General features: G+C 50.7%; 2 protein-coding genes across 8 annotated transcripts in view; both read right to left on the reverse strand.

Moving 5' to 3' along the window:
• Positions 1-5,871, reverse strand: part of LOC309655387 (ataxin-7-like protein 2) — a 19,268-nt gene extending 13,397 nt beyond the window's left edge. For 3 of the 7 annotated variants that reach the window (XM_082450526.1, XM_082450525.1, XM_082450530.1), the window contains exons 1-7: positions 5,695-5,870; positions 3,728-3,793; positions 3,239-3,343; positions 2,645-2,855; positions 2,060-2,346; positions 1,356-1,438; positions 747-1,000 (exon numbers count right to left, since the gene is read on the reverse strand). In XM_082450526.1, coding sequence (XP_082306652.1) covers positions 747-1,000; positions 1,356-1,438; positions 2,060-2,346; positions 2,645-2,855; positions 3,239-3,343; positions 3,728-3,793; positions 5,695-5,821 — 1,133 coding nt within the window. In that variant the 5' untranslated portion in view covers positions 5,822-5,870. Of the gene's footprint in view, positions 1-746; positions 1,001-1,355; positions 1,439-2,059; positions 2,347-2,644; positions 2,856-3,238; positions 3,344-3,727; positions 3,794-5,694 lie in introns of all 7 variants that reach the window. The other 4 variants (XM_082450524.1, XM_082450528.1, XM_082450529.1 and 1 more) reach the window with 4 other exon arrangements.
• Positions 5,872-7,594: 1,723 nt separating this feature from the next.
• Positions 7,595-21,700, reverse strand: SYPL2 (synaptophysin like 2). The gene is made up of 6 exons (XM_082450798.1): positions 21,335-21,700; positions 21,101-21,175; positions 14,152-14,276; positions 12,889-13,090; positions 11,758-11,949; positions 7,595-10,402 (listed from the first exon to the last, which is right to left on the reverse strand). Exons 1-6 carry the CDS (start codon positions 21,386-21,388, stop codon positions 10,244-10,246), a joined length of 807 nt encoding a protein of 268 aa, XP_082306924.1. The 5' UTR covers positions 21,389-21,700; the 3' UTR covers positions 7,595-10,243.
• Positions 21,701-25,164: the final 3,464 nt, after the last annotated feature.

Consider the following 25,164-nt stretch of genomic DNA (forward strand, 5'->3'; position numbering starts at 1 on the left):
TGCCAAGCTCAAAAAGTCGGGGCAGACACCCTGCTGGGCGATCAGACAAAGAGGAAGGAGGACAGGAAGGGAGGGAACAACAGAGCTCACAGAGTAAGAGCCAGAAAGATCAGGGGCCACAGCTCCCAAGGGGTTTTCTCCCCAGCCCCTTCACTTCCCAGGCCCTGCCTCCTCAGGGGGAAAATCTGCTCCACATTCGCCTCCTCCAGAAAATCTGAGTATAACCACACCCAGCTCTGGTCAGCCCAGTCAATTTTCTCAACCCCTTTCTTGTATCACATATTCCTGTGAACCTATCTTTGAGCTGAGCCTATGTTTCGTGTCTGCCCCTCATGTTACAGGCGGAGATGCGTGTGTGTCTCCTTCCGCAAGGCAGGCTCTCCCCGGGTTCCAGCGCAGCCCCCGCACACAAAGGGGCCAGTGAATAAATAGACAGTAGGACTGCCTCACCCAGGACCCTGACCCTTTCGGCTCCCCAATTACGACTTTTGGCCTGTTGGAAGCAGCTGGGAAAATGTTTTTTTCCTGGGTGTTGGAACACTACAGAGAGCCTGGGGTACTGCGGTATTCCTGGTTAGGAACAGGGAGTCGCCCACCTCCACACCACCGCCAGGGGCCCCTCCCCACACACTCAGGGTGGAGTGAGCAGCATCTTCCAGGGCACTCCCTGGGCCTGTCTCCAGGGGTTCCTGATGGCCTGGGGCCAAGTGTCCCCAGGTAAGATGGGTGCTGGATCCTGGACGTACCTGGGCAGTGCACAGTATGGGTAGGTCTGCTTGGCACGAGCAGAGAAGGTGCTGCTGGGAGCAGCCACTGCTGCCACAACCTGGACTGAGGAGGGGGGCTCCTGGGAGGGGCGCTCAAGAGCTGCCTCCTTGCGCCCTGGGCTCTTCTCCTTGGGAGACTCCCCTTTGCGGGAGTTGGCCTTCAGCTCTGCCACCAGCACGTCAAAGTCCTTGGCTCGGCCCTGGACTTCCCTGCGCTGGTGCACGGAGTGGATCTAGAACACAGCCGGGGGAAGGGTGGGGAGGGGCTGAGCAGAGGTAAGGGGTGGTGGTGTGCTCTGGCCTGGGCAAGTGAAGAGACTGGGTGTGTGAGTGTGGGTGTGTTTGTGTGTCCTTGTTTCACTTCCTGACAGGGCCAAAACCCTCCTCTGGAGTGGGGGATCTGGAAGCCAGGCCCTGCCCGCTGTCCCCACCTTGGGCCCAGTGGGGGCAGCCTCCCCTCCCCTTGCCTGGTCTAGGCTTAACCCCCATCCCTTCAGCTGGATCTTGGATGAGATCTCACTCCCTCTCCCTTCCCAGGGCCCGTGTCTGTGCTGTCCTCCCTCACTATGCAGAGGGACTGGGGGTTACCTTGCAGGTCAGCAGGCGGGTACAGATCTTTTTGGTCTCTGGATTTATTACCCCACACTGCCTGTTGAGGTCGCACTCCTTCCCTGTGGGGAAAGCGGTTCCCATGAACCCCAAGGCCATTTCTGGGAGGGTCTGGCGTCTTCAGGCCAAAGGCCTGGGAGAGCTGGGCCTAAGGCAGGAGAGCCTCTGGCCCTCGAGTCTGGGGCTGCAGCCTTCCAGAGATACTCCTCTGGGCATCAGCAGCTCTCTGCTGGGTGTAAGAACCATCCCGTCCCCATGCCAGCCCAGGCACTCCTTTGGGGGGCCCCAAGTCTCAAACGGCGCAACATGTACCAGGAAACAAAAGCAGCTACAGGCATCTGGGATGCCAGGGAAACCAGCTATGGGAGGCTTCTGGTGCCCTGGATCTAGACGAGAAAAGAGATAAAGTTCAACAGCCCAAGGTGAGGAAAAATACCTTCACCTGCTTGGGCACAGGCTCCCATGGCCTTAATCAGGAGACCTGGGCTGAAGAGAATCTTCCAAGAGAGCAAGCAGGTCAAGTGAGTGTCCACATCAAGGGATGACCAGGAGTTCCTGTACCCTGGCACCCTGTGATGGCCAAGCCCACCCTTTCCTGACCCCCTCTCCATCAGGCCCAAGGACAAAGCAGTCCAAAGGAGTCCCCACTCTACCTTCCTGACCCCAAGACCACGACTACTCACGAGCCATCTTCCGGTGGGTTTTAGGGGGCAGCCTGGCCCCACCAGGCTCCTTTTCAGACGGGCTGCCTTCAGCCCGGTGACTAGGGCCCTCGCTGGGGGTTATCTCGATGCTCCCTCTGCCAGGAAGTTCTTTAGAAGGGGATGCCATGGGGTTTCTTCCAGGGGAGTCCTTGCTGAGGCCAGCCGGCTGGCTGAGGAAAGCAGAGGGTGGAGCCACCCTGATTCCGTGTCCATCGGGCTTCGGGAGACTGGACATCTTTTCCAGATTCACCACAGGCACGAAAAGGCTATACATGGAGAGAGGGTGCAGGCTGGGAGGTAGGGAGGCTGGGCCTGGGCCTCAGACTCTAGCCCAGAGCCATCTCCTTTCCCAGCCCTGGAACTTGGGTGGGCTCCTGCAGGAGTGCAGAACATGGGAAAAGGGGGCCCCATATTCCCCGGAGCAAGTAGAAGGGAGCTGCAGAGAGAGATGGCCGCCTCCCGCAGTAAGCAGTGCCCATCGCCCCACAGCTGCCTCCATGTGTGCCAACCCCTCCCTGGGCTAGGGTCAGGGCTTGTCTCAGGGAGTCTCCAGCCTTTTCTTACCAGAGGTTGTCCTTCTGGGTCTTCTCAGGAGGCTGGTGGCTACGGCTCCGGGACCCCTGGCCCTTCTCCCTGGAGGAGGTTTTGGTGGAACCTGGGGCCCTACAAGCTGGGCCCTGACCGTTCACTACATGGCATTTCTGAGAGCTGGCAGGGGCTGGAGGTGGAGGTGGGGCCCGGGCGTAAAGCTTGCTGAGCGGCCCATGTCTTCTTTCTGTCACCAGGAGGTGGAGAGAGCAATCGAGGTGAGTGGCATCAACTGTCTCCTTCCCCAACCTCCTAACCCTGCTCACAGACTCACGATAGAGAATCTGGAGTTTCCAAAGCTTAGATTTTAAGTTTGCCATTTGAATTTGAGCCTTCAAGACTCAAAATTCTAGGAATCAGCTTCCTGAACCTCTTAGCTCTTCCCAGATGCTAAAAGGGTGCTTAAACAATAACCCCAACCAACCACAATCTGTGAAGCTCCCTGCCCCCACCTTCTATTCCCAGAGCCTCCCTCCATTACCCACATGACCTCCCAATCGGCCCTGTCCTCAGAGTTCCATGTTCCACCTTCCCCTGTCCCCTCTATCTCCTCCCTAGGGCTCCCCTCACCGCAGTGCTTCTGGAAAGCTTGAGGCTTCACCACTTGGCTGCAATGGTTACATACAACCAAATAGAAGTCGTCATGGGCAGGGCAGTGCCCGAAGATGGACATGTCTGCAATGACAGAAGCCCTTATCACTGGGGCTGAGGACACCAGCTTTTCCCTGTAAGATCAGAGAACACTCCCACCCACCACTCAGATGACACTTTCCCTCCCAGCTGATATGACAAGCTTTATATTGGATGCTTCCAGCTTCCAGAGTTCAATCTAACCAGTCCCTAAGAATGCAGGCTTTCAGGTGAATGGGCACCAAACACCAATGATTAGGATCTCCCTCAATAAGTCACAGGAGCCAGGGGAATAGGCTGACTCAGACCTATCAAAGTGAGAATCCCCAGACCTGCTGCTTCAGGCAGCCACCTCCTGGGTTGTGGTGGAAGAAGGGAAGGTGGTCCTGTCTGCCCTGGGCCCCAGCCCCAGTATGTGTCAACCCGTACCTTCTTTAATGAGGGTCATGGCATCCAACTTCTTCAGGTTTTTGTTACTCTCCTCCAACTCAGCCCCTGGAGGAGAAACACAGCTCAGAAGGTCCACCCCCATCCCAGAAGCCCCATCTCCCATCCGACCAGGTCCTGGGACCAAGAAGGAGGAAGCCCTCACTCCTTGACAAGCACCTGGTGCTCAGGACTACTTGGAGAACCTTTCAGTGGATCTTTCTCAAGTGCCCATTCTTCCTTCACCTGCTACCTCTGGAATGAGCTGACCCCATTAGGAGGGATCCAGCCACCTTTCTTATGGATCCTTCATTCCAAGGTACAGTCCAGGATTCCACTGCTGACTAGTTGGGTGACTATGGGTAATTATCTCTTTTCTGGGCCTGCTTCCCCATTTAAACGGGAAACAGTCCTTAACATATTTTACTACAGAACCCCGAGTACCTTCTTGAGATTTCTCAGACAGGTCCTTTCTGCTTTTCTGTGGCATCCCAAACAGATACTCTCCTAGGTCCCCATCCCCGATTTTGTTCCACCCGGGTTGCCATGGCATTGTCAAAGTTACACCCAGCTTCTCAGGTCCTGCACTGATAGGATGGCCACAGAGCAGAGAAACTGCTGTCTTATGGCCCTTCAGCATCTTCAAAGTCCCCTTGATCAGCTATGCAAGCCCTTTTCCTCTTAAGAGGGGGTTTGGGCAAGGGTTGCCCTTGTACCTCAGTTTCTGGGTTGATGACAAAAACGTTTTAGCTGTGCAAAGCAGCTCTTTCCCCATCCCCCTACCTTACTCCTCTCCCCTCCCTCCTCTACGCCCCCTCCCTGTCCCTTGGAAAAAAAATCAATTCTGAGTCACCAAACCCGTCTGATTCCATTTCCGGTTCTCAATGCACCCAGACCCTGACAATGGCCCCATCCTTGCCCACCCAGCATGGGGCAGTTCTGGGGTGGCCTGAGGCTCCCACTTAGGTCTGCTTCTGACACCTACTAACAGACGTGCCCCCTTCTAGAATGAGAAGAATACTGACAGTCTTATATAATCTCCAGATATGAGGGGTGGTGGGTTAGGCATGCAAGAAACAAGGGGCAGCTCCCACTCTTAAGTCCATTAAAATGCTGTGATGGACAGAACTGAGCTGGGAGTTGGACGTCTCAGAGGAGAACAAGTGTCATCAGAGACCGCTCCATGTGGTCTCCTCCTCCACCTCTTCTCACTTGCAAACTTCTTCAGGGGCGTGATGCCTGCTGTCACCCCAAAGGCCACGAGGCCAGATGCCCCCTGGGGCCCAGGAGACAAAGATCAGGAGAAGGGGCTGTCAGCCCGCTCACCAAAAGCACTCAGGGGCCTAGAGAAGGTGGGGGTCAGGGGAGAGAGCCCGGGAGGCAGGGCAAGAGGCCCGGGAAAGGACGGAGGGTTGGAGGCATGTATGGATGGACGGAGGAGGGAGGAAGGGAGGATGGATGGATGGATGGACCGACGAACTAATGCGGAGGAGGCGGGGATCTAGTGGCACTGCAGCCGACAGGCAAACGCCGAAAAGGAGCAAAAGGTGTGGGGCAGAAGGCGAAGGAACAAGGGGGGTTGGGAGGGGGGCACAGAAGTGGGGTGCGTGGGAAACACGTGGAGAGGACTGTTGCGGATGGGGAAAGCTCGAGGCAGGTGCAGGAGGGGCGGAAGCTGGAGGACAGCAGGCAAGAAGAAACATAAAAGCAAGCAGATGTGGGGGCAGGTATTGGGCAACGGCAGAGGCAGAGGTGGGCAGGGTGGGCTGCTGGAGAAGAGCCGGCGCTAGGACCCGGAGGCGCGAAGGTGGCGGAGCGGGCGGGCACTAGGACCCGGCGGGTCCTTTGTTTGGGGGGCCGGGGAGCCGGACGGCGGCTCCCGTCGGCAGCTCCCCTCTGTTGGCGGGGGCCCGGAGTGGGGGAGGGGAGACAGTGATGGGGTCTTCAGACTCTAGGGGTGCTTCACTCACCGTCGGCCGCGGGCAGCTCGGCCCGCTCCACCCACGAGCTCCAGCTCTGTCCCGCGAAGTCATCGAGACTCGGCACCCGCCGCTCCAGAGCGGCCATTGCTGCCGCCGCGCGTTCACGCACCGCCATCACCGCCGCGGACGCGCGCCCGCCCCGGCGCCGCCGCCGCGCGGCCCCCTCCCCCATCCCTGCCGCGGGCACGCCTCCCCTCTCCCTCCCACCTTTCCAGCTCACTCTTTGCGCAAGCGCAGCACTGGTTGCCTTCCCCTCACTCTCCGTGCCGCATAGCCTTCTGGGAAACGTAGGCTTAGAGGTGGGGAGGTTGCCTACTGAGCTTGACGCGAGAGCCCCTCCAAAATGCACAATTGCGGGGGAAAAAGAGACCAAAGCCCCAGGACCTCTGCTCCTAACCGTTGTGAACACATTCTTTGTGCTACCAGCCCACTCTCTTAAGTTCGCTGCACACAAACCCCAGTCCCAAACCTCTCTCTGCCCAAGATGCCCCTTTAAGCCGTGCTTCCGCCAGCTGGCTGGCGCCCCTTCCCGGGCTGGCGGCCACGAAGCGACTTCGCTTCCCCGTAGATCGAATGCGGTAGGTGCAGGGAGGTGGGCGCTGTGAATCAGAAGGGCAAAGGGAGGGGGTCTGTAGGATGTGCTGAAGGACACAGGGGTTGGAGTGGGGGAGGGTCCTCAACTCTCGGGTTGTGCCTCCTGTGTGGGAAACCCACGCTGCCCTGACGCAGAGCAGAGGGTTGAAGTGGCGTTGTCTGGGTTTGGGAGGACCTAGCTGAGCTGACCGGGATCACCTGTCAGGATGACAGAAGGCTATCTCCGAGCCAGAGCCAGCCCCGGAACTGGGGTGGCCCCGAGGCTGCTGGTGTTTGCAGCATCTCTGCTGATCCGTCTCTCTCCTCATGAGCACTGCGATCGATACCCTGTACCGCCTCTTCCCAAACCTGGCTGGACCCTGACTCCATCCATCCCTTTGGCTTCTTTTTCTAACGAATATTTTCTCTGCTGGCAGGGCTGCTACCAGAGCCTGGGCACAGGGAGATTTCTCATCAGATCTGTCATTTTCCTTGCTAAGGCCTGGAAAATACCTTAATCATCCACCTCTTTCTCTTTTCTCAGCTGATGACATTCTTTCCCACCCTCACATAATCAAGAGACAAAAGCCTGCCCCCCACCCCATCACATCAGAAAAGAGATACTAATTCTCTTTTCCCTCCTCAACCCCTTACACCTCACCACATACTCATTCTTTCATCTAAGGGGAAACCAAACTGGAGGCAAATAAGTCAAGGTCTGTGACTTCAAGACCTCAGACTGTCTTCTCATTTTCACCCAGGGAAGGTTTAAGTACTTCAAGGATAATCTCTGAGGGTAGAGATTCTTAACCTGAGAACCATGGATGATTCCTAGGGGGAGTGGGAAACTGGTGACATTGAACGTAATATTGTGCCCAAATGTATTTTTCTAGGGAATGTAAATGTAGCCTGTGACTGTTTCTCAGAAGGGGCATAGAGGTGCAAGTTTGTTCAACAAGAACCTTTATAGTTAAAAGGGCAAAGCACGTGGCCCTCAACTCCTGACAGGAAGCTTGTCTAGGTCACAGATGGTAGGAGAGCAAGTGGAAACAGCATTGTGGAAGCCAATATCTCTTGCCTTTTGAGTTTGCTCTAAATTTACTGATGAGTCTCAGTTACTTTGGACTAATTGGTGCCACCAAAAGAGGAGATGTTGCCAGACTGGGGTCTGCCAGGAACAACTCAGCCTGCAGACTCTATCGCTGGGAGTGCAGAGTGGAGAGGAGTGGAATGATGTTTTGGTGGAAATGCTGATATTTGTCCAAGAACTTAAAGCAAGGGGAGGAGGAGGAAAAAAGTCCCCAGAAGGGCTACATTCTTGGCGCCTTCATGGCAAATGCTTGAAGCACTGTTTATTCAAATGTATAATAACAAGCACCAGAAAACAACATGCAACATTCTCCCCCCACCCCTGATCTTCAATCCCAGAAGAAGGACACCTATGACCATGATAGTGGAGGGAACTCATGTTCAGGAAAGGTCCTAGGTGGGCACCCTGGCAGGGTCAGAGTTTACTAGGGCAAAGGGCAAGTGCCCTGCCTGTTGGCCTCCTGTGGCAACTGGAGAAACCAGCACCTTCTACCTCAGGCCCCACTAGGCAAAGTGGTGATGCCAGCCCTAGTTGGAGGGGACACGAGTCCTATGAGGACAGCCGCGCACTCAGCATTAGACCCAGCCCAGCCCTCTGAAGGTAATGAGGTGAAGTAGCCTTTCCTCTTAGGGTGGCTATGGAGAGAGAGGCCATAGCCTAAATCAAGGCTCTTCAGGCTGAGAACAAGCCAGCCTCCTGAAGAAGAGAAAGAGCCTTCTCTGCTCTAGGGAGAGTTCTGGGCTAGGAGTCCTTGGCAGGAGTGCATACCCACCCACCCCCTTTCCCTAGCTGAAGGGCCAATTAGTAACTTAGGCCCCCAAATGAGAACACTTTATCCATCACATTTCAGATAAATTATAAATACGTACACAGAATCCAAACAAAGTTCCAGTAGAAGCTACTCACAGACACTCACAGGGGCCAGCTTGAAGAAAACTGAAGGTCATCCCTTTGTTCTCTGTATCTCTGGAGCTGTGGGCAAAACTGTCTCCCCTTGTCCTTGAGTAATCATGGGGACAGCTCAGGACAGAGAGGTTCAGACTTAGAAACACCCTTATCCCCATCTCCTATCTTCCCTCCTCAAATGCCTTCCCCCAAATCTAAAAAACAAAACACCTAATTTTTCACTGAAGGACTCTGGAGCATTTGAAGATGTAAACCTCACACTCCCCTGTCAAGTGGGGAAACTGACCCAAAGAAGAAATGATTGGCCCAAAGTCAAAGGTCCTGCCGCCTGGGTACCCCAGTAATGCACACGTTACAATGGAGGGTGCTGAGGAAGGTGAGGAGGTTGGAGGGGTTGACTCAGTCCTGAGGAGAGACTGGCACAGGGCACATTTACCTTTGGGATGACAACTGGGCTAATTGGCACTGGATTGGAAAACGGCTGGATTCTGCCTTCTTCCTTCTTCCCTGGGCAGCCCTATGGCCAGGGCAGACTGAAATGTTTTGAGCTGGATGGGAGACAAATGGCCCTTATCCAGTCAGCACTGACTCTTGGGCCCTGGGGTCCCCAGAGGGACTGAAGAGGTGTCAGGAAGGGGAGACACACCAAAGACAAATATGGAACTGGGTCCCGAAGTGAAGAAGCACCAAGAGCATCAGCCTGCCCTGGACTGGGGTGGGCGTGTAGGGGGGATAGAGCTTGGAGCAAATGGGGAAGCAGGGGAGGAATGGCGGGCAAAGGGAGAGGGCATGTTCTTTCGTAAAGGTGAGAAGGGGAAGTACAAAACGGGCCAGAGAAGGAGCAGGGCGGGAAAAAAACAAGTAGAGAGTGAGGAAGAAATGGGCCCATCCATCCATGTCCTGGGGCTCTGGGGCAACTTAGACTCATGATGGTCCTTTCTTACCCTTTCAAAGCCCCTGTCTGGCCCCACAGGAATGAAAGGAAGGCCTGGACAGACTTTGAAAAGGATCTTGAATGCCTCAGACCCAAGAGGCTGGGGAAGGGAGAGGGACAGAGAGGTGGGAGGCGGGGAGGCTGAAATGGAGATGCTCCTAGACCCCTCATCTTGTGTCCCAAGTGTGAGACCAAGCCCAAGAAGGAGGACAGGGAGGAAGGTAAGGAGTTTCTAGGGCAAGTATGAGTTTAGAGTGTTGGTGGAAGTGCCCCAGCCTGGAGGGGTGGGAGGACTAAGGGAATAAAAAAAAACTGATTCCCCAGCAAGTTTCCTGGCTTCTGTTTCTTGAAGTTGCAACTCAGTTGCAATTTATCTGCTCCTCACCAACTCTCAGCCTACTTGGGACCCTCTGAAAGGCTGTTTTCTAGGCTAGTCAGCCTCCTGGGTTCCCACATGATGGGGTCTGTGGGCAAACAGGCCAGAGGAGAGGGTGGGGAGCATACTGAGCTCAGGCTGATTGGAGGTCAGCGCAGACACGGGGCCTTGATGACAGCCATTGAAGAGGGGTCACTAAACCACTGGTGGGCCCTCCATGCAAGGGGGCAGGGAGAAGGCTGCCAGCCAATTTCCCCTCCCCCCACTTTTATTGAAGCTGGACAGACTGATAGAAGTGGCAGCTAGGAACCAGTCTCAGGTCTCCTGACCCCAACCTTTGCCGGTAGCAGAGGCTGGTTCTCAAAGGCTGTGAGGGTACATGTAAGACCCCAAGTAAGATGCCTGGGTCCAGGCAGTAGATAAGAAGCACTGAGCTCCTGCCATCCGGGGCTCCAGCAAGAGGAGGGATAGGAAACCACTGGGAGGGCTGCCCAGGTTTCTGACAGCTGATGCCTGCCCATCCAGTGAAGACGTCTCAAAGCTCAGAGCCCAGAATAATGGGGGAGGGGAGTTGGGGGAGGAAGAAGAGGGAGGTCCTGGAAGCCAGAGGCGGTTGAAGAGGCGCTGTCCTGTTCGGGAGTAGCCGGGTGGGGGCCGCTTACTGCTTCTCCACCGCTCCTTGCTCAGCTGCGCTCTCCTGGCCGGCGCCCTGGCCCTGGTCCTGGCCCTGGTCCTGGCCCTGCCCATGCCACGGGGTCTCCTTGAACACAAACCAACAGTTCCCGGCCCACAGGAAGAAGTTGATAAAGCCAAAGAGCTGCAAAGACATCAGGGGGAGGGCGGCTTATGAGAATAGAAGGAGGGCAACCTGGGAACAGGGAGGGGGAGTACCTGTGTGTTGGGGGGAGGGGGAGGTGCAGAGGGCTAGAAAGACTAAAAGAGAACTGGAGGTAGAGTCAGGGTTTAAGGCCATCACCCACTAAGGGATTCTCTGGTGAAAGTGTCTAACTCTGACCCAAGCTGTAGCTTGGTCGCTAGGAGAACCTGGCTCCTGGAGTGGAGCACCGTGCAAAGCACAGCAAGGAGCAAGGGCTCTAGTGGCGCTTCCCACGGCGTCCGCAGGCTGTTTTCCGTAGGCCTTGTTGGGGTGGGTGGGGCCAGAGCTGTCCAAGGTGCTCCTTCCCTAGGGCAGCGACCCAGCCAGCTCTATCCAAATATTTATTCAAAATATTTAAAAACCTATCAGCAGGGAGTTTTTAGGGGGAAGTGTACTGATGTCTGCAATCAACTCTGAAATGCATTAAAAATAAGATGGATTGATAGACGAAGAGAGGCAGATAGATACGGGACAGAGCAAGTCTAGTAAAATGTTAATGGTACAGTCTAGCTGATGAGTGCGTGGCTATTCACCGTAAAAGTCTTTCAACTTCGCCGAATGTGTGAACATTTTTACAGTAAAAGGCTGTGGGGCTAACACCTATCAGCAGGGTTCCAGCAAGGTCTAGAAGGCTCCCTGGTGTGCCAGCCATTAAACCTTTCAGTTGCTGGGCCCGGGGAAGGTTCAGGCCATTTTCAGGGCAGGGCTGAGGTGGCTGGGCTGACAAGAGGGCATTTGCAAAGCTCAGCTACTTACCAACTGATATGGAGATGTTTCAATGTTCTAACAGCTGGGGTGGCCAAATACATGCATACCAGCTAGACCCACCACTGCCCAAAGACCTTTTCCAGCCTGGAGGCCTGAGTGACAATAAGCCCCTTCTCACCCACTCTGGGTCTGCTCCCCGCTTTGAGCCCAGTCACAGCCCTGGGCTCCCCCTCCACCTGCTCACGTGTGTACATACACACAGACTGTAAAGAGGCAGGAGGAGGGAGAGGCAGTCACAAAGAGCATGCCTGGAGGTGGGGAGAAGAGAGGGAAATGGGAGGCAGAGGGCAGAAGGAGGAAGGCACAGGAGACTGAGTGGCTCTTGGGTTCCCCCTGCCCAAATGTCCCTCAGGGTCAGCCAGGGGCCAGCAGCCAGCATTAGGTCGAGGGGAAGCACTGGCTGCCGGGGCCGGGGAGGGCAGCTGTGGAGACACCCCCTCTGTTCCTCTCAGACCCTGCTGTGACAGGCCTGGGCAGCTGGGAGTGTGCTGCCTTCCCCAGACCCCTTCAGTGGCCACAGGTCTCACCACGGAGATGTTGGCCAGTCCCATGGAGGGCGTGGCCCCGGCACTGCACACCGCCTCCTCTCCGTGGCACACAGACATGGCTGCTGTCAGGCTGGATGGTCGTGTGGCCCCCTTGATGTCAGTCAGGCCCTTGCCCCAGGCAGCTGCAGCTACCAGCCAGAAAAAGGTGAAGGAGACAGTCACACAGAAGTCCTGGGAGGAGCAGAGGGACAGGAAATGCAATCAGAAAGGCCTCCATGATTCTGTACTTCTTCTCCTCTCGCCATAAGGCACTGGAATCCTGGGGTCCCAGGACAGCTGCCTCTTCCCATCCTACCCAACACCTAGAGCTTCAGGGAACTCAGATCATCCTAGGGAATCTGCCACCGAGAGAATCCTGCCAGCCAGGGCTACCCCTGCCCATGCCCTCAGAACTGAGGTCAGGTAACAATGTGCCCAGGCATCTGTTGGTCAGTGTCATCCCCAAACCCACATGGCCTAAACTTGATACTCTCCCCACTCCCAGCCTTTCCTTTGATCACTACTGTTCAGGTACAACTGGTGGCAGAGTGAGGGCAGACTGCAGGAGATAAATGGGGTCCCCTAAGGCACCCTTTCCACCTTGCATGCCTGGGATAAGGAGAAAGTAAAGGGGAAATAACATTAATAATAGCTAGCACTTATGGAGGCTAACTATACACCAGGTATTTTACATGCATGTTCACTTTATCCTTCCAAAACACTATTAGATAGTTATTATTTTATTCCCATTTTATAGTTGAGGAAACTGAGAGTTAGAGAGGTTAAGGAAATTGTCAAGAGCACACAGCTAGTAAGGGACAGTGCTGGGATTTGAACCCAAGCAATCAGACTTCAGCGCCTGCTTCTTGAAGCTATTGTGCCTACTTTGAGTAGAGCAAGCGATGGGAGGTTGGTAGACGCAGAGTCCTGGGACATTGGCCTTCCACTGGCCCGAGGACCTGTGGCAGCCCCAGCACCCGAAGGGACCAACAGCAAAGAGCTGGCAGGGAGATTGAGGAGGTTCACATCCAAGTGTCAGGGACCCAGGAAAGCCACCATGTTTGTCCTCAGCCGGGGAACGTATGTCTCCTCAGTGTCTCCACCCCATCCCTCCTGGCTGTGCCCACTCACCACCAGGGGGAAGCGCCTGTTCTCCGTGTAGATGTTGTGGAAACGCAGGTAGAGGACGAGTGCAGCTATGGTGTAGAAGAAGGAAAAGATGCCCAGGGTCACGAAGAACTCAGCGGGGGCAGAGAAGTCCCCCATGAGATGCATGGTCGTGGAGGTGGATTCATCGTCGCAGAGGGGCATCTCATACTGGACCCGGTTCAACCTGCAGGTGGCACGGAGCCCACCCTGAGCTCAGGGCGATCCTCTCCCTGTGGAGGCGGTGGGCTTCCCCTGCCCCAGGAGCAGTCCTGCACTAGTTCTCACCCAAGGACTCTTACAGAACCAAGAAAGGGGCAGGTAGGGAGGAAAGTTTCTGGAGGGAACCTCGCAGTCAGGACAGGAATTTCCCTGGAATTCTGGTCAAACTCTACCTCCCTCTCAGCTACCACCCCACACTCATCCACCCTGCCCAGATACAGTGACCCTGTATTTCCAAGTATCTCCACAACCCTTTAGATCGTAACCACAGTATATATAGTTCATCTATTTCTGGTAGCCAAACCACCAGGAAAATCAGCTTCATTCTGTCCCTGGGAAAGCACAGGTCCACAGTGGCCAAGTTAAGATTGGAATCACCCATTCTCAGGCTTTATTTGGGTCCCTCAATGAGAATACACTGGACAAGCTCGAGAGAGAAAAACAAATACCCTATTATGAACAAGAGACAGCTAATCTAACTTGGCTGCTGCTACTAGAAATTTCTGAAAAGCTGAGCCCTTTCCCCATTCCCCTCTGAACACTTGGGCTCTCCCTTCTCTAAGCTCCCAAACACTCAGGAAAGAGTATTGTCTTCTACCTCCTGGTCAAGGTATACCTCCCTGTATTCTGGTGGTACGGGTGAGCATCCCCCATCAGCTCTTTAGGATCTGAGTACTGACAAGCTTCCTTACCTTCAAGGCAGGGAGGAGGCTGCTGAGGGTCGAGGAGCCTCCACCCCACACTGCATGGGTTCTTTCTGTAGGAGCTGTTGTTACCTGCTATTGGTTATCCATGGACTGCAACATTATTATAACAAGGATCTATTTGAGTTTCCCTTATATTTTTCTCTGGCCAGTGTGTCTGAAATTCCTAAAGGGTAGGAAGGACCTGAGCCTTGTAATTCTATCTGAAACTGGAGTGGCACACAACAAAAGGTCTTTAGGTTTCTGGAGGAGAAAGAGACCAAGCAGGTCCTGCCAATCTAGTGAGAGAGGCTATGCGGGGTCAGAATCAACTCCTGCTCACCTGAAGGGATAGCCGAACGAAACAATGATGGCGCTCACGTCCTTGGCTTCGTTGTTGCAGCGAACCGTTGCTCCTGTTTCCCCACTGTAGGAGCCGCAGGACCCGAAGGCGAAAATAGCAAAGAGCTGAGGGAGAGTGAAGCCCCTCTGAGAGTCAGAAGGTCTCAGCTGGCCAAGGTCTATCCCTTCAGAACCACCCTCTGACTCTCAGCCGGTGCAGATATGGCGGGGGGAGGGGCCAGAAGTCCCTTTAATCAAGTCCCTCCTGGCCAGGGACCCATGGCTTCCTTTTTTTTTTTTTTTCACACACACACACTGTATTTTATTTTTACAAGAGATAAATAGACTGACACCAAGCATTGTACATGGATGACCACAACAAAAGCAACAATGATTGCAATTACCAAACATGAAACACACTCATACTATGTCATAATATTGACATTCAGTCCAGTAATCCTCCACTGTAACAGCTCCTTTACTTTGCAGTGAAAATTGATTTGTATATTCTTTGCCATGGCTTCCTTTGGTCTCCCAGCCTCAGGGTGCTGTGTTCACTGCACAGCGTGCTGGACCAAATAGCCAAATGAATAAGGTTGACTTTGACTGGTACCTGGGAGGGAGATGAAGAGGGAGAAATGGGCAGTTTCCAGGTCTCCCCATTGGATGTGACACTGGAGACCACAGGTAGCCTCCTTAAGATGATGACTAACACAAAGCAATTTAGGCTTTGGAAACTTCTATCTCAAAGTTGGACTTGAATTTCCTCCCCAAGGGAGAGGCACCCTAGGAATAGATTTCCCTGCACCAATCTAGATCAGGAGTGCATGGAACTCTTTCCATTTCTCCTTTGAAGCCGTCACTGAATCTTGCCATTACCTTCTTGCTAACTTCCAATGAATGGCTTCCTGCCTCAGTGGAGGTATAGCTGGAGGGGACAACCTCTGCCAAGCCTTCCAAGGGGCCAAGGGGGCAGGGGCCCGGCTGCTGTCCCATGGTACTGCCAGCTAACTCCTCTCCCCCAAAGGCACCTTTCCTTTGGCAACTGTGCTGGCTGCATTGATGCTGGAAGTCCTGTCTCAAGCCCAGAGAAAAGTATCCTCAACTTGCCTTATCAGCCTCTGCTTTTTCCCCAGTGGTGTTTCCCTTTATAATCCATTGCTGCTGCCATTTTTCAGTGTTAAGAACCAGAGGCATTTCAGATCACTTGAATTGTTTTCCTCTTCACCTTTCATCACATTTTACTAAACGTCCTGCCTTGAGTGACATGAAATTCCCTCATCCTATGATTTTCTAATTTCTTTCTGAGGATACACACTTTGGTTAGAAGGAGGTGAGAAATTGGAGTCTCTGATCCTCCCACATCATCTGTTCAGGCCTCGTTTCCTGTGCACTTACCATTGGCTTGTGCACGATGTAATCATTTGTATTAAGCAGTGAGCTTATTCTGTTAATTGTTCACTTTTTGTATGTTTCTTTGCGATGCGGTATCTTGGATGTTAAGCACCTAGAAGACAGCTAATTCACATCCCAGTCCTGCATCCAGTGTTTATAGAATAGAGTTGTGTTCACATTATTTTGCTAATGCTTGATAGTGTTGTGGAGTGAAGAGACCTCGATCAGGAGTCTGGAAATCCAGGTCCTAGTCCTGGCCCTGTCACTAACTGGCAGGGTGACCTCTAATAAGTCATTCTGAGTCTCAGTTTCCTCCTCTGTAAAATGAGCGGTTTGGAGCAGGAATCCAAAGGCCTTTTCCAACTCTATGATTCTCTCACTCTCCGAGGGTAACGCTATCAGTGTGCTCTTGGCTGGGCTTGCCAGCAGCTGTGCTCTGTCCCTGGGTGGTGTCCGGTGCCACTGCCCCACCTTGCATCGCCTGGCCTGGCAGATCTTCTTTATGCTGGAGCCACTGACCCCTCTCTAAAGGTCATAATGGGTACCTCTCTGTTTCTAGGAGGTTTAGTTCAAACAAATGACAATTGTCTCCATCTTAAAAATCATCCAGGAAAGGAGACAGTATAACCTCTCTCCAATGCCTGATTAACCTCCTGATCTGACTTAAATTACAGAGGCTGCAGTAGAGCCCTGTTTGCTCATCTTCTTGACAGGCCTGGAGAGAAGTTACTCAAAGCCTCTGCACCATTATCCTTTACATACTCCAAGTTGCCTCCCTGGCATAACAGCGGAACTTCTCTAGCTCGTCCTCGTAAGAATTCTCCAATCTTGTCAGCTCTGTTTCTTGTCAGTTCTCTGATTCCTCTTGGAAGTTTCTTTGTTCCTCTTAGCTTCTGGTGTCCAGAACTGGACACAATTAAGGCGTTACATTCTGGGAAGGGCAGACAGTTGGATATCTTTTTACTGTTGGCAGTTAGCCAGTAAGTGGCTCTGTAATAGGTTCCCCCCAAAAGTAGGTACTCCTAACTTGGGGCAATGAACAGTTAGTTATGGAGCCTGCTTTTTACCAGCACTCTCTTGACTGGCACTCCTGACCATCTACAGAAAGATGTCATTTACTGAGCATCTACTATGTACCAGGCATTGTTCTAGGCGATATGATTTATTAGTGAACAAAAGAGAAAAAAAAACCTCTGTCTTCATGGAGCTCCTACTCTAGAGCTGCACTGTCCACAATGGTAGCCACTAGCCAAGTGTGGCTATTTACATTTAAATTAATTAAAATTAAATAACATTTAAAATTCAGTTGCTCAGCCACACTGGCCACATTTCAAGTGCTCCCTAGGCACATGTGACTAGCAGGTTCCATACTGGACAACACAGATTATAGAGCTTTTCCATCATGGCGGAAAGTTCTGCTATGTCCAGATGACAACCTTGAGGTTCTGAAAATCCTGAACCCTGCTTTACGATTCCTCTCTGGGCAAAATATACCCCTAGTAACTTTAGTATTAACTGTATCCTCTTCTATTCTGATTCTTTGAAAGTCGGGAGCCTCTAAACACCTTATATAACTTTATTAACCAGAATATATGATTAAATCTGAACATAACACAGTCAGATGGTGTCAGATAACAGATGACAGTTGGCTATGCAAGTGAACGGATGGAGAAATCTCAGGAAAATCTCACAGGTTCACAGAGCAGCAGAGCAAAAAGGATCTCAGAGATTATCAAGCACAATAGTCTCATTTCATAGAGGTGGAAACTGAAGTCCCAAAAGATTAAGTGACTTTCCCAAGGTCACATTTAGCCAATGTGAGAGCCAGGCTTAGAATTCACAACTCCTGATTCCCGGTTCAGTGCTCTTTCTATGTCACCCATTCATTAATCAACAAAGAGTTATCGAGCATCTACTTCGTGCCAGGTGCTGCAGAATCTAAGTTGAATAAGACCTGGTGCCTGCTCTCAAGACTTTGCATCCAGAAAGGAGAGAGTCATGCTCAAATAAAAACCAAAACAAAACCCTGCATCACAGAGTTATAAAGGCTGAAAAAGACCTCTACTGTGTGCAGGGAGGATTGCAAAGAGAGAGGAAGTAGCTCTGCACCTGGGATGCAGGAGCAGAGAAAGACACGCTTTCCCAGCCCCCTCTACCTTTCTGTATCAGATATGCTTTCTTCCTTAACTGTGCCAGGTGACTGAGCCACAGGGAAGAGTGGGGAAGAACAGAAACCACCCCTGTCACCAAGCACAAGGCTCTGAGCCAAACAAGCTGGTCATAAAGAACAGGAGCCAAGAAGACATGGAGACCCTAAGACAAGGGGCAACTCCAGAGCTCTGGTACCAACCAGCCTTCCTCCTCATGGACCTGCATTGCGGGGAACAGCAGTGGTCATACACTGCCACCCTCCTCCTCCTCTTCCTCCTCCTCCTCCTCCTCCCTCTGCATCTCTTTTGGAAAGATGTCAGAATAACCTTGCTACTTTAAGGATGAGGCTCCATTTTGGTGCTGACTTGCTTTTTGGTGATAATCCTTTGTCAGTCCTGAGAACACTAACATTTCCACTTAGTGCAGGGCACAAGGAAGACAAGTTCTCCCCCAAATCCTATTCCCACAATCATCTCACTGGTTTTTATGGACTCTGATGGTGTACTTTCGAATTCCCCACATTTATGGAAATACCTTATTTTCATTACAGAGACCCCAGGGCCAAATAAGTGACTTTGGCACTTCAGAGGTGAATTACTGATCAAGGGCACACCAAGTTAAAGGTAACGTGACATTATCGATACAGTAACTGAGTAATACAGGAGATTCGTACCTTACCCTCAAAGTGAGGATTTGGCAGTGACACCTGAATAATCTCACCAAAGGACAAGTCCAGCTGACAGTCTGCATAAGGGGGAAAGTTAGGGAGAAGGAGAGGTTTGGGAACCAACACTTGCTGAATACCTCCTGGACTGCCAGGCTCACCATGGTCTTCCTGAATGCTCTAATGCTTTACAGATATTAGCTCCTGTAATCCTCCCAGTGAGCTCATGAGATAGATCTTACCCTCATCTACAGATAAGAAACTGACACCCATGAAGATTTCATCACTTACCCTAGGTTCCATAGCTAGAAAGCAGAGAAAAACTAGTTCTCCAATAATTGGTATATGCCCCTGTTATTTTCCTAGCTTAGTGTAGACTTAGTGAGACCCCAGAACTGCAATTGAGGTGAGATTAGTTAATCTTTAAATTTTAAAGAGATACCCTAAGCTAAGCTCCTCACTAATAAAAGAATAACATTACTTTTATCTCACCAGGATTCCAGTAAAACCTTTGCTTTTTGTAATAGTGACAACAAAGTTTTCAATTATCATTACAATAACTGCAGGTTTGTGTGTGGTTTTTTCCCCCTTTTCCAGACCGGAGTATTTGATCCCTCCAAGCAGGAAATATGCAAAAAGTTCCAAACGACATTTTCACGGTCATTTTGGTGCTGGTTCCTGGTGCTGGTTCCTGTGTTCACCTGCAGAGACTCAGGGCAAGTGAAACTCACTCTGAATTCAGGATACCAGGATGGCAGTAAAAGCAAATCATGTCTCTTTATGATGCTACCCTTCGAATGAAGGCTGAGTGCAGAGCCTAGCCCTGGACTCTCGGATTGAGTATTATGAGAGAATGGCATAACTCCCTCTCTAAGAAGTTGAGGATCTTAAAAGTCAAACAGGTCTTAATTCTTAGGGATCAGCACTGACTGTGGGAGGAGACTAGGCATTGCTTTGTGCAGCCTTATAGAAATGTTGTGGGTATTGGTTGGGGGAGGGTTGGGAAAAGGATAGAAAGGTTGAAGAAGGAAGCTTTTCAGAATCCCTCCTATGGAGGATGATTCCATGGTCTAATAACCTCATTGTTTCCCTCATCCCTTGACAACCTTTCTCAAATTTCCCTTAGATCCATTTGTCTAGTTTAATGATAAAATTGTACCCTTACATTTCTGGTTCTGCTCCTCTGGACCACTCATAATGGATCCCTAGTTCTGGATGGTAGACGCATGGAGCCTTAATATTATTCGTCTATGGCCCCCTCAAGTACTCAAGTGGTGGGTCATGGCAGGGAAGTGGGGGGGAGGTGAAAGAGCTCAGTCAGCAGTCGTTCCAACCGCTCTTGAGGCAGGAGAGAGAGTGGAAAGTCCCCAACAGGTCCCAGAGTTTGCACGTGGGAGCTTCGCATGCTGGCCTGTAGCCCCAGTCAGGGTCTCAGATATCCAGAGGTAACCCCAAATGCACTATTGCCCCCGAATTCCAGATCTGATGATTCTCATCCAAAGGATGATTTAAGAATCAGCGACACAGTGCTAACTCCTGTCTCCAGTGAGTTAAAAGCCCTTTAGAACTCAGTCCTCCTTAGTATTAATGGTAACTTATTCCCTAGCTGAATTCTGTGCTGAAAGCACGTTAATTAAGTTATTCACACACCATTTGGTGTGTGGATTGTCTAACTTAAATCTCTTCTGTGATAGTGCAATAACTGCTCCCGAAAAGTCTTTATGATTTGAAAGAGTGACCGCACCTGTCCACATTCCTAATTTATACCCAGGAGGCCTTGGGCACCGCGAAGGACAGAGAACATGCTAATGTCTCAAAGTACCAGTGAGGCAGGAGAAGATGGTATTTCCCCTATACCACTACAGGGGAAACTGAGGCCCTGGGCAAATGATTTCTTCAAGGTCACAGGATAAGTCTAACCAAGGGCAATGTTCTAGCATGCCAACCTATTTAGAGCAGAAAGGGACCCTAGGGATGGTCTGAACATTTGATTAATATGGAAACTGAAGTCCAAAGAAGAGATTTGTCCAAGGTCACGTAGATAGAAAAGGCAGGTCCAGGTCTAGAACCCAGGGCCCCAGCTTTCCAGCTCAATATTCTATCTTATTCTACAAGCCACATTTTGGCTGATTTTTATTCTGTCTTACTATTTTTTCTTTTATGTAATCCTAGAGCCATGAACTCCATTCATTCATTCATCCACTCCCTCACGCAGTTACAGGAACGCAGATTACTCTAGTGACCTCAACAGGACAGCCGCCAGCCAGGACCCTGTCCCATGAGTCCACCTCCAGGATCAGTCAGGTCCTGGTGGGTTTGGGGACAGGATGGTTTCCATCGCCTGCCTCCTTCCGTCCTCTGCCCTCCGCAGCTTTCCTCATTCCCACTTGTCCTCTTCGCCCCTCCCGCCACCGAGGAGTGGTATGTGCAGGATCAGAGTTCTGGAAAGGTTACACCCGGGTCCTCTCGCCCGGGTGAAATGTGAGCGCCCTGGGCAAAGACTCCTTGCACATAGAAGGACCGAATCCGGGGCTCCGCATGCTTCGTTCCTCACCCTCCTGCCACCAAGTGCTGGAGAAGCAGCCCTAGCCCGCCCCTCCCCCGCCCACCTGTCGCCGCCCCCCACCCTTCCTCCGGGGCGGGCCGCAGCACCTCCCCGCCCCCCACTTCGGCCACATTGCTCGGGTCAGCGTCACAGCCCAGGCTCCCGAAATAGCCCTCGTCTGGGGCAGCGACTCACCCACTGGAGAACTTTGATGAAGCCCAGCGGCTCCTCCAGCCGCCTCCAGCGCAGCCTCACGAGCAGGCGGTCCACCTGCGGAGACAGGGCCCGGGGTCAGGGCCGTGGGGGATCCAGGAAAGTGCTGGCCCTCTTCCTCCCATTCACACCCGGGAGAGAGGGCAGAATAAGGGTCGGCCCGACACCCAGGTGGAGAAGGGGCGGCGAGAGAGCCCCAGGGCGTGCAGGGAGTACCTGCTGGCGCGGCGACTTGTCCGCCGTGCGACTGGAGCTCTCCGTCGAGGACATGCTGGCGCGGCGGGGCCGGGTCGCGGCGCGCGGTCCGCGGGGACCGCGGTGGGGCTCGGGGCTGGTGACCCGCGGCGGGGGAAGCGAGCTGTACCGAAGCGCGAGCGGCCGTCCGCGGCCCGGGATCCAGGCTGCCTGGGTGGGTCGCGGGGGCGCTGCTGCTCGCGCTCGCCGAGGCCTCGGCCGCCGCTCAGCCCCGCCGGCTGCAGAAAACCCCCGAGTCCAATTCAAACTTCTGTCAAACTCGCGAACGAACTTGGCAATAGAGTCACGTGGCGTGCGCTTGAGAACCCTCCTCCCGCCCCCTTAGCTCCCGGGTCCTGCCCGCAGGACGCCTTAAAGGGACCTGTGGCCTCTGCGGGCAGTTCGGCCGCGAGGGGGCTCAGGTTCCTTGCCAGGAGCCTCCAGGGCCAGTCCCAAGCGAGACATCACAGCCGCCCCGACCCATAGCCAAAGTCGGGAACCAGCCTGGCGCGCTGGCAATCATCGGCTCCTAGTTTATCTTTACCAATTTTCCTGGATTTGGAGCTGCTCTGTGCCATTTTTTCTTCTTTCACACCATAATACTCAGAACCTAAAGGATTCTCATAAAGGCATTATCAGGGCTGAAATAAAGTTCTAAAACTTACGGTTAACAAACTGCTTGCTTCCAAAATCTTCAAGAGCCAGTACAGACGAAAAAGCCAATAGAATGTAACTTACTTACTGTTCTGTCTAGTTAGGCGTTGCTTTAATTTGTTAACACCAAAAGCATTCTTACGTTAGTGATTTAAAAGTTATGGATCATTTAAAAGTATAAACTCAATCTCCTTTAAAATAGCCCTCGCCATTTAAATGAGAGTGAAAATATTCTTTGAGGAATGGCGAGGGGCGGGCGGGCGGGGGGAGGTTGGCTAAGAAGATGTACTTTGTGTTGAAAAGTTGACGTTGTTGCATATGATCCACTGTAAATCGGTCCCTAATTTTCAAGATGTGTTCCGCAGGAGCCTGAATGAGTAATGATGAATATTACACATTCGGTTTACCAGAGTGTAAATGTAAGTAGTGAAAGGTTAAGTGATTTGCCCAAGGTCACTGAGTGAGCCAGTGGGAGGTAGCCAAAGAACCTGCCTTCACCTCCTAAGAATTGACTTGTAAATGTGTATCCATCGCCTGGGAATCATTCCTGGAGGCCCCTTCTGGTACTTCAGAATGACTGTTTTTTGAACATTTAGCTATTATTAATACAATTCGTTCCCCCACTAAGTAAGTGCCTTCCAAGGTTGGGGTCGGGGTAGTGACTGGGGTCAAGTCACCTGGGCTTGAAGGGAACTTCTCCAGTGGACTTCCATGCAAATCTAGGCTAAACAAGGAACTACTGAGTCCCCTATCCACTTCAGATTCCTTTTCTGTGGAATAGGGATAATAATTTCTGTCCTTATTTCATAAAGTGATCATGAGGCTTAAGTGGTGTGAGGTATGTAAATGCCCACACTACACAAATATGAAATAATCTACTCATTACCAATGTCGACAACAATATGCATACAGAATACAACACAAGCAGAAAAGAATCAGAATAACACAGCAAAATCCACACACCCACCAACCAGCCTTGTTAAATTTTAACACTCTTCCTCATTTGTCTCAAATCTATTCCTTAAAAACAAAATTAAAATGGCATATAAAATTGAACCCCTGTGTGTGTAGTATTCCATCCTATTACAAAATATGATCCATCACTGTTTATTCACCTGCCAAAATACATTTGGGTTATTTCCATTTTATTTTTTTACTATTATGATTAGAGCTGCTAAAAAAAACATTTTTTGTACAGGTTTTTGAGTGAAGTAAGTCTTTATTTCTAGGATAAATACCAAGAAGTAGAATTTCTAGATTATATGTCTAACTTTATATGAAACTACCAAACTGTTTTCCAGAGTGGGCTTATCATTTTGCTTTCTCACCAACAATGTATTCCAGGTGCTTTGAGTCTTCTCTAGAACTTGGTATTGTCAGAGTTTTTTTAGGCATTCTAAAAGGTACGTGGTGGTACCTTATTGCCATTTTAATTTGCATCACCAATAGCTAACGATGTTGAACATCGTGTATGTGCTTATTTGCCATCTGTGTATCTTCTTTGGTTAAGTGTCTGTTCAAGTCCCTTGCCCATTTTTTAGTTGGGTTGTTTCTTACAATTGAGATCTGAGAATTCTTTATATATTCTGAATGCAAGTCCTTTGTTGGATATGTGATTTGCTAATATTTTCTCCAGTCTGTAGTTTGTCTTTTTGTTCTTTTAAGTGTCTTTTGCAGAGCAAAATTTTACATTTTTGTGAAGTCTAATTCATCTTTTTTAAAAAATGGATCATGATTTTGGCATCATGTCTGAGAACTCTTTGCCTAACCCTAGGTCACATGTATTTTCTCCTATGTTCTATCCTAAATGTTTATAGTTTATGCTTTCCATTTAGATATTTTTGAGTTATTTTTTGCATAAGGTATGAAATTTAGGTCAAGGTTCTTTCTTCCTTCCTTCCTCCCTCCTTCTCCTCTCTCTCTTTCTTGGCATGTAGACGTCCAAATGTTCTAACAACATTTTTTGAAAAGACTATTCATTCTCCATTTAATTGCTTTTGCACTTTTGTAAAAAAATCAGTTGGCCATATTTGCGTGAGTCTATTTCTGGACTGTCTGTCTAATCTATGTATCTATGCCTTTGCCAATACCACACTGTGTTGGAAACTGTAGCTTTAAAGTAAATCTTAAAATAGGGTGATATAATTCCTCCAACTTTAGTCATCTTCTTCAAAATTGTTTTAGCTATTCTAGTTCCTTTGCCTTTCAAAATAAATTTTAAGATCAGGTTGTCCATATCTTCAAAAAATTCTGCTGGGATTTTGATTAGAATTGCATTAAATCTACAGATCAATTTAGGCAAAACTGACATCATTTCCATGTTGCATTTTCCAATCCATAAACGTGGCATGCCTCTCCATTAATTTAGGTCTTTGATTTCTTTCATCAGCATTTGAAGTTTTAAGCATACAGATCATGTACATGTTTTGGTAGATTTATTCCTGAGAATTTAATTGGGGGGGAGCCATTATAAATTATATAATTTAAAACTTAAGTTTCCTTTTGACAATTGTTAGTATGTAGAAATATGATTTTTTTCTGTTGACCTTGTATCCTGTGACCTTTCTAAACTCACATTTTAGTTCCATGAGTTTTTTGTAGGTTCCTTGGGATTTTCTATGTAGACAATTACATTGTTTGCAAATAGGGAACGTTTTACTTCTTCCTTTATAACCTGTATGCCTTTTATTTATTTTCCTTGCCTTATTGCACTGGCTAGGACTTTCAGTATGATGTTGAAGAGAAGTGGTGACAGTGGACATCATTGCATTGTTCCTGATCTTAGGGGAAAGTATTCAGCTTTTCACCATTTCGTATGACATTAGCTCTAAGTTTTTTATAGATGCCCTTTATCAGCTTATGGAAGTTCCTTTCTTTTTTTCTTTTTTTAAATTAACTTATTCATTTATTTTGGGCTGTGTTGGGTCATCGTTGCTGTGCGCGGGCTTTCTCTAGTTGCAGTGAGCGGGGGCTACTCTTCGTTGCGGTGCGCGGGCTTCTCATTGTGGTTGCTTCTCTTGTTGTGGAGCACGGGCTCTAGGCACACGGGATTCAGTAGTTGTGGCACGTGGGCTCAGTAGCTGTGGCTTGCGGGCTCTAGAGCGCAGGCTCAGTAGTTGTGGCACACAGGCTTAGCTGCTCCATAGCATGTGGGATCT

The sequence above is a fragment of the Balaenoptera physalus genome (assembly GCF_965194825.1).
Source record: "Balaenoptera physalus genome assembly, chromosome: 1".
In the NCBI taxonomy this organism is placed as follows: domain Eukaryota; kingdom Metazoa; phylum Chordata; class Mammalia; order Artiodactyla; family Balaenopteridae; genus Balaenoptera; species Balaenoptera physalus.

What these genes read in the sequence shown, in the direction of transcription:
- SYPL2 (XM_082450798.1), bottom strand. Translation starts at nt 21,388, where the DNA reads ATGTCCTCGACGGAGAGCTCCAGTCGCACGGCGGACAAGTCGCCGCGC. An exon ending in TCATCAAAGTTCTCCAGTGG is followed by an intron (nt 14,277 to 21,100) that starts GTGAGTCGCTGC and finishes ACTCTCCCTCAG; the next exon opens with CTCTTTGCTATTTTCGCCTT. An exon ending in ACAGGCGCTTCCCCCTGGTG is followed by an intron (nt 11,950 to 12,888) that starts GTGAGTGGGCAC and finishes TGCTCCTCCCAG; the next exon opens with GACTTCTGTGTGACTGTCTC.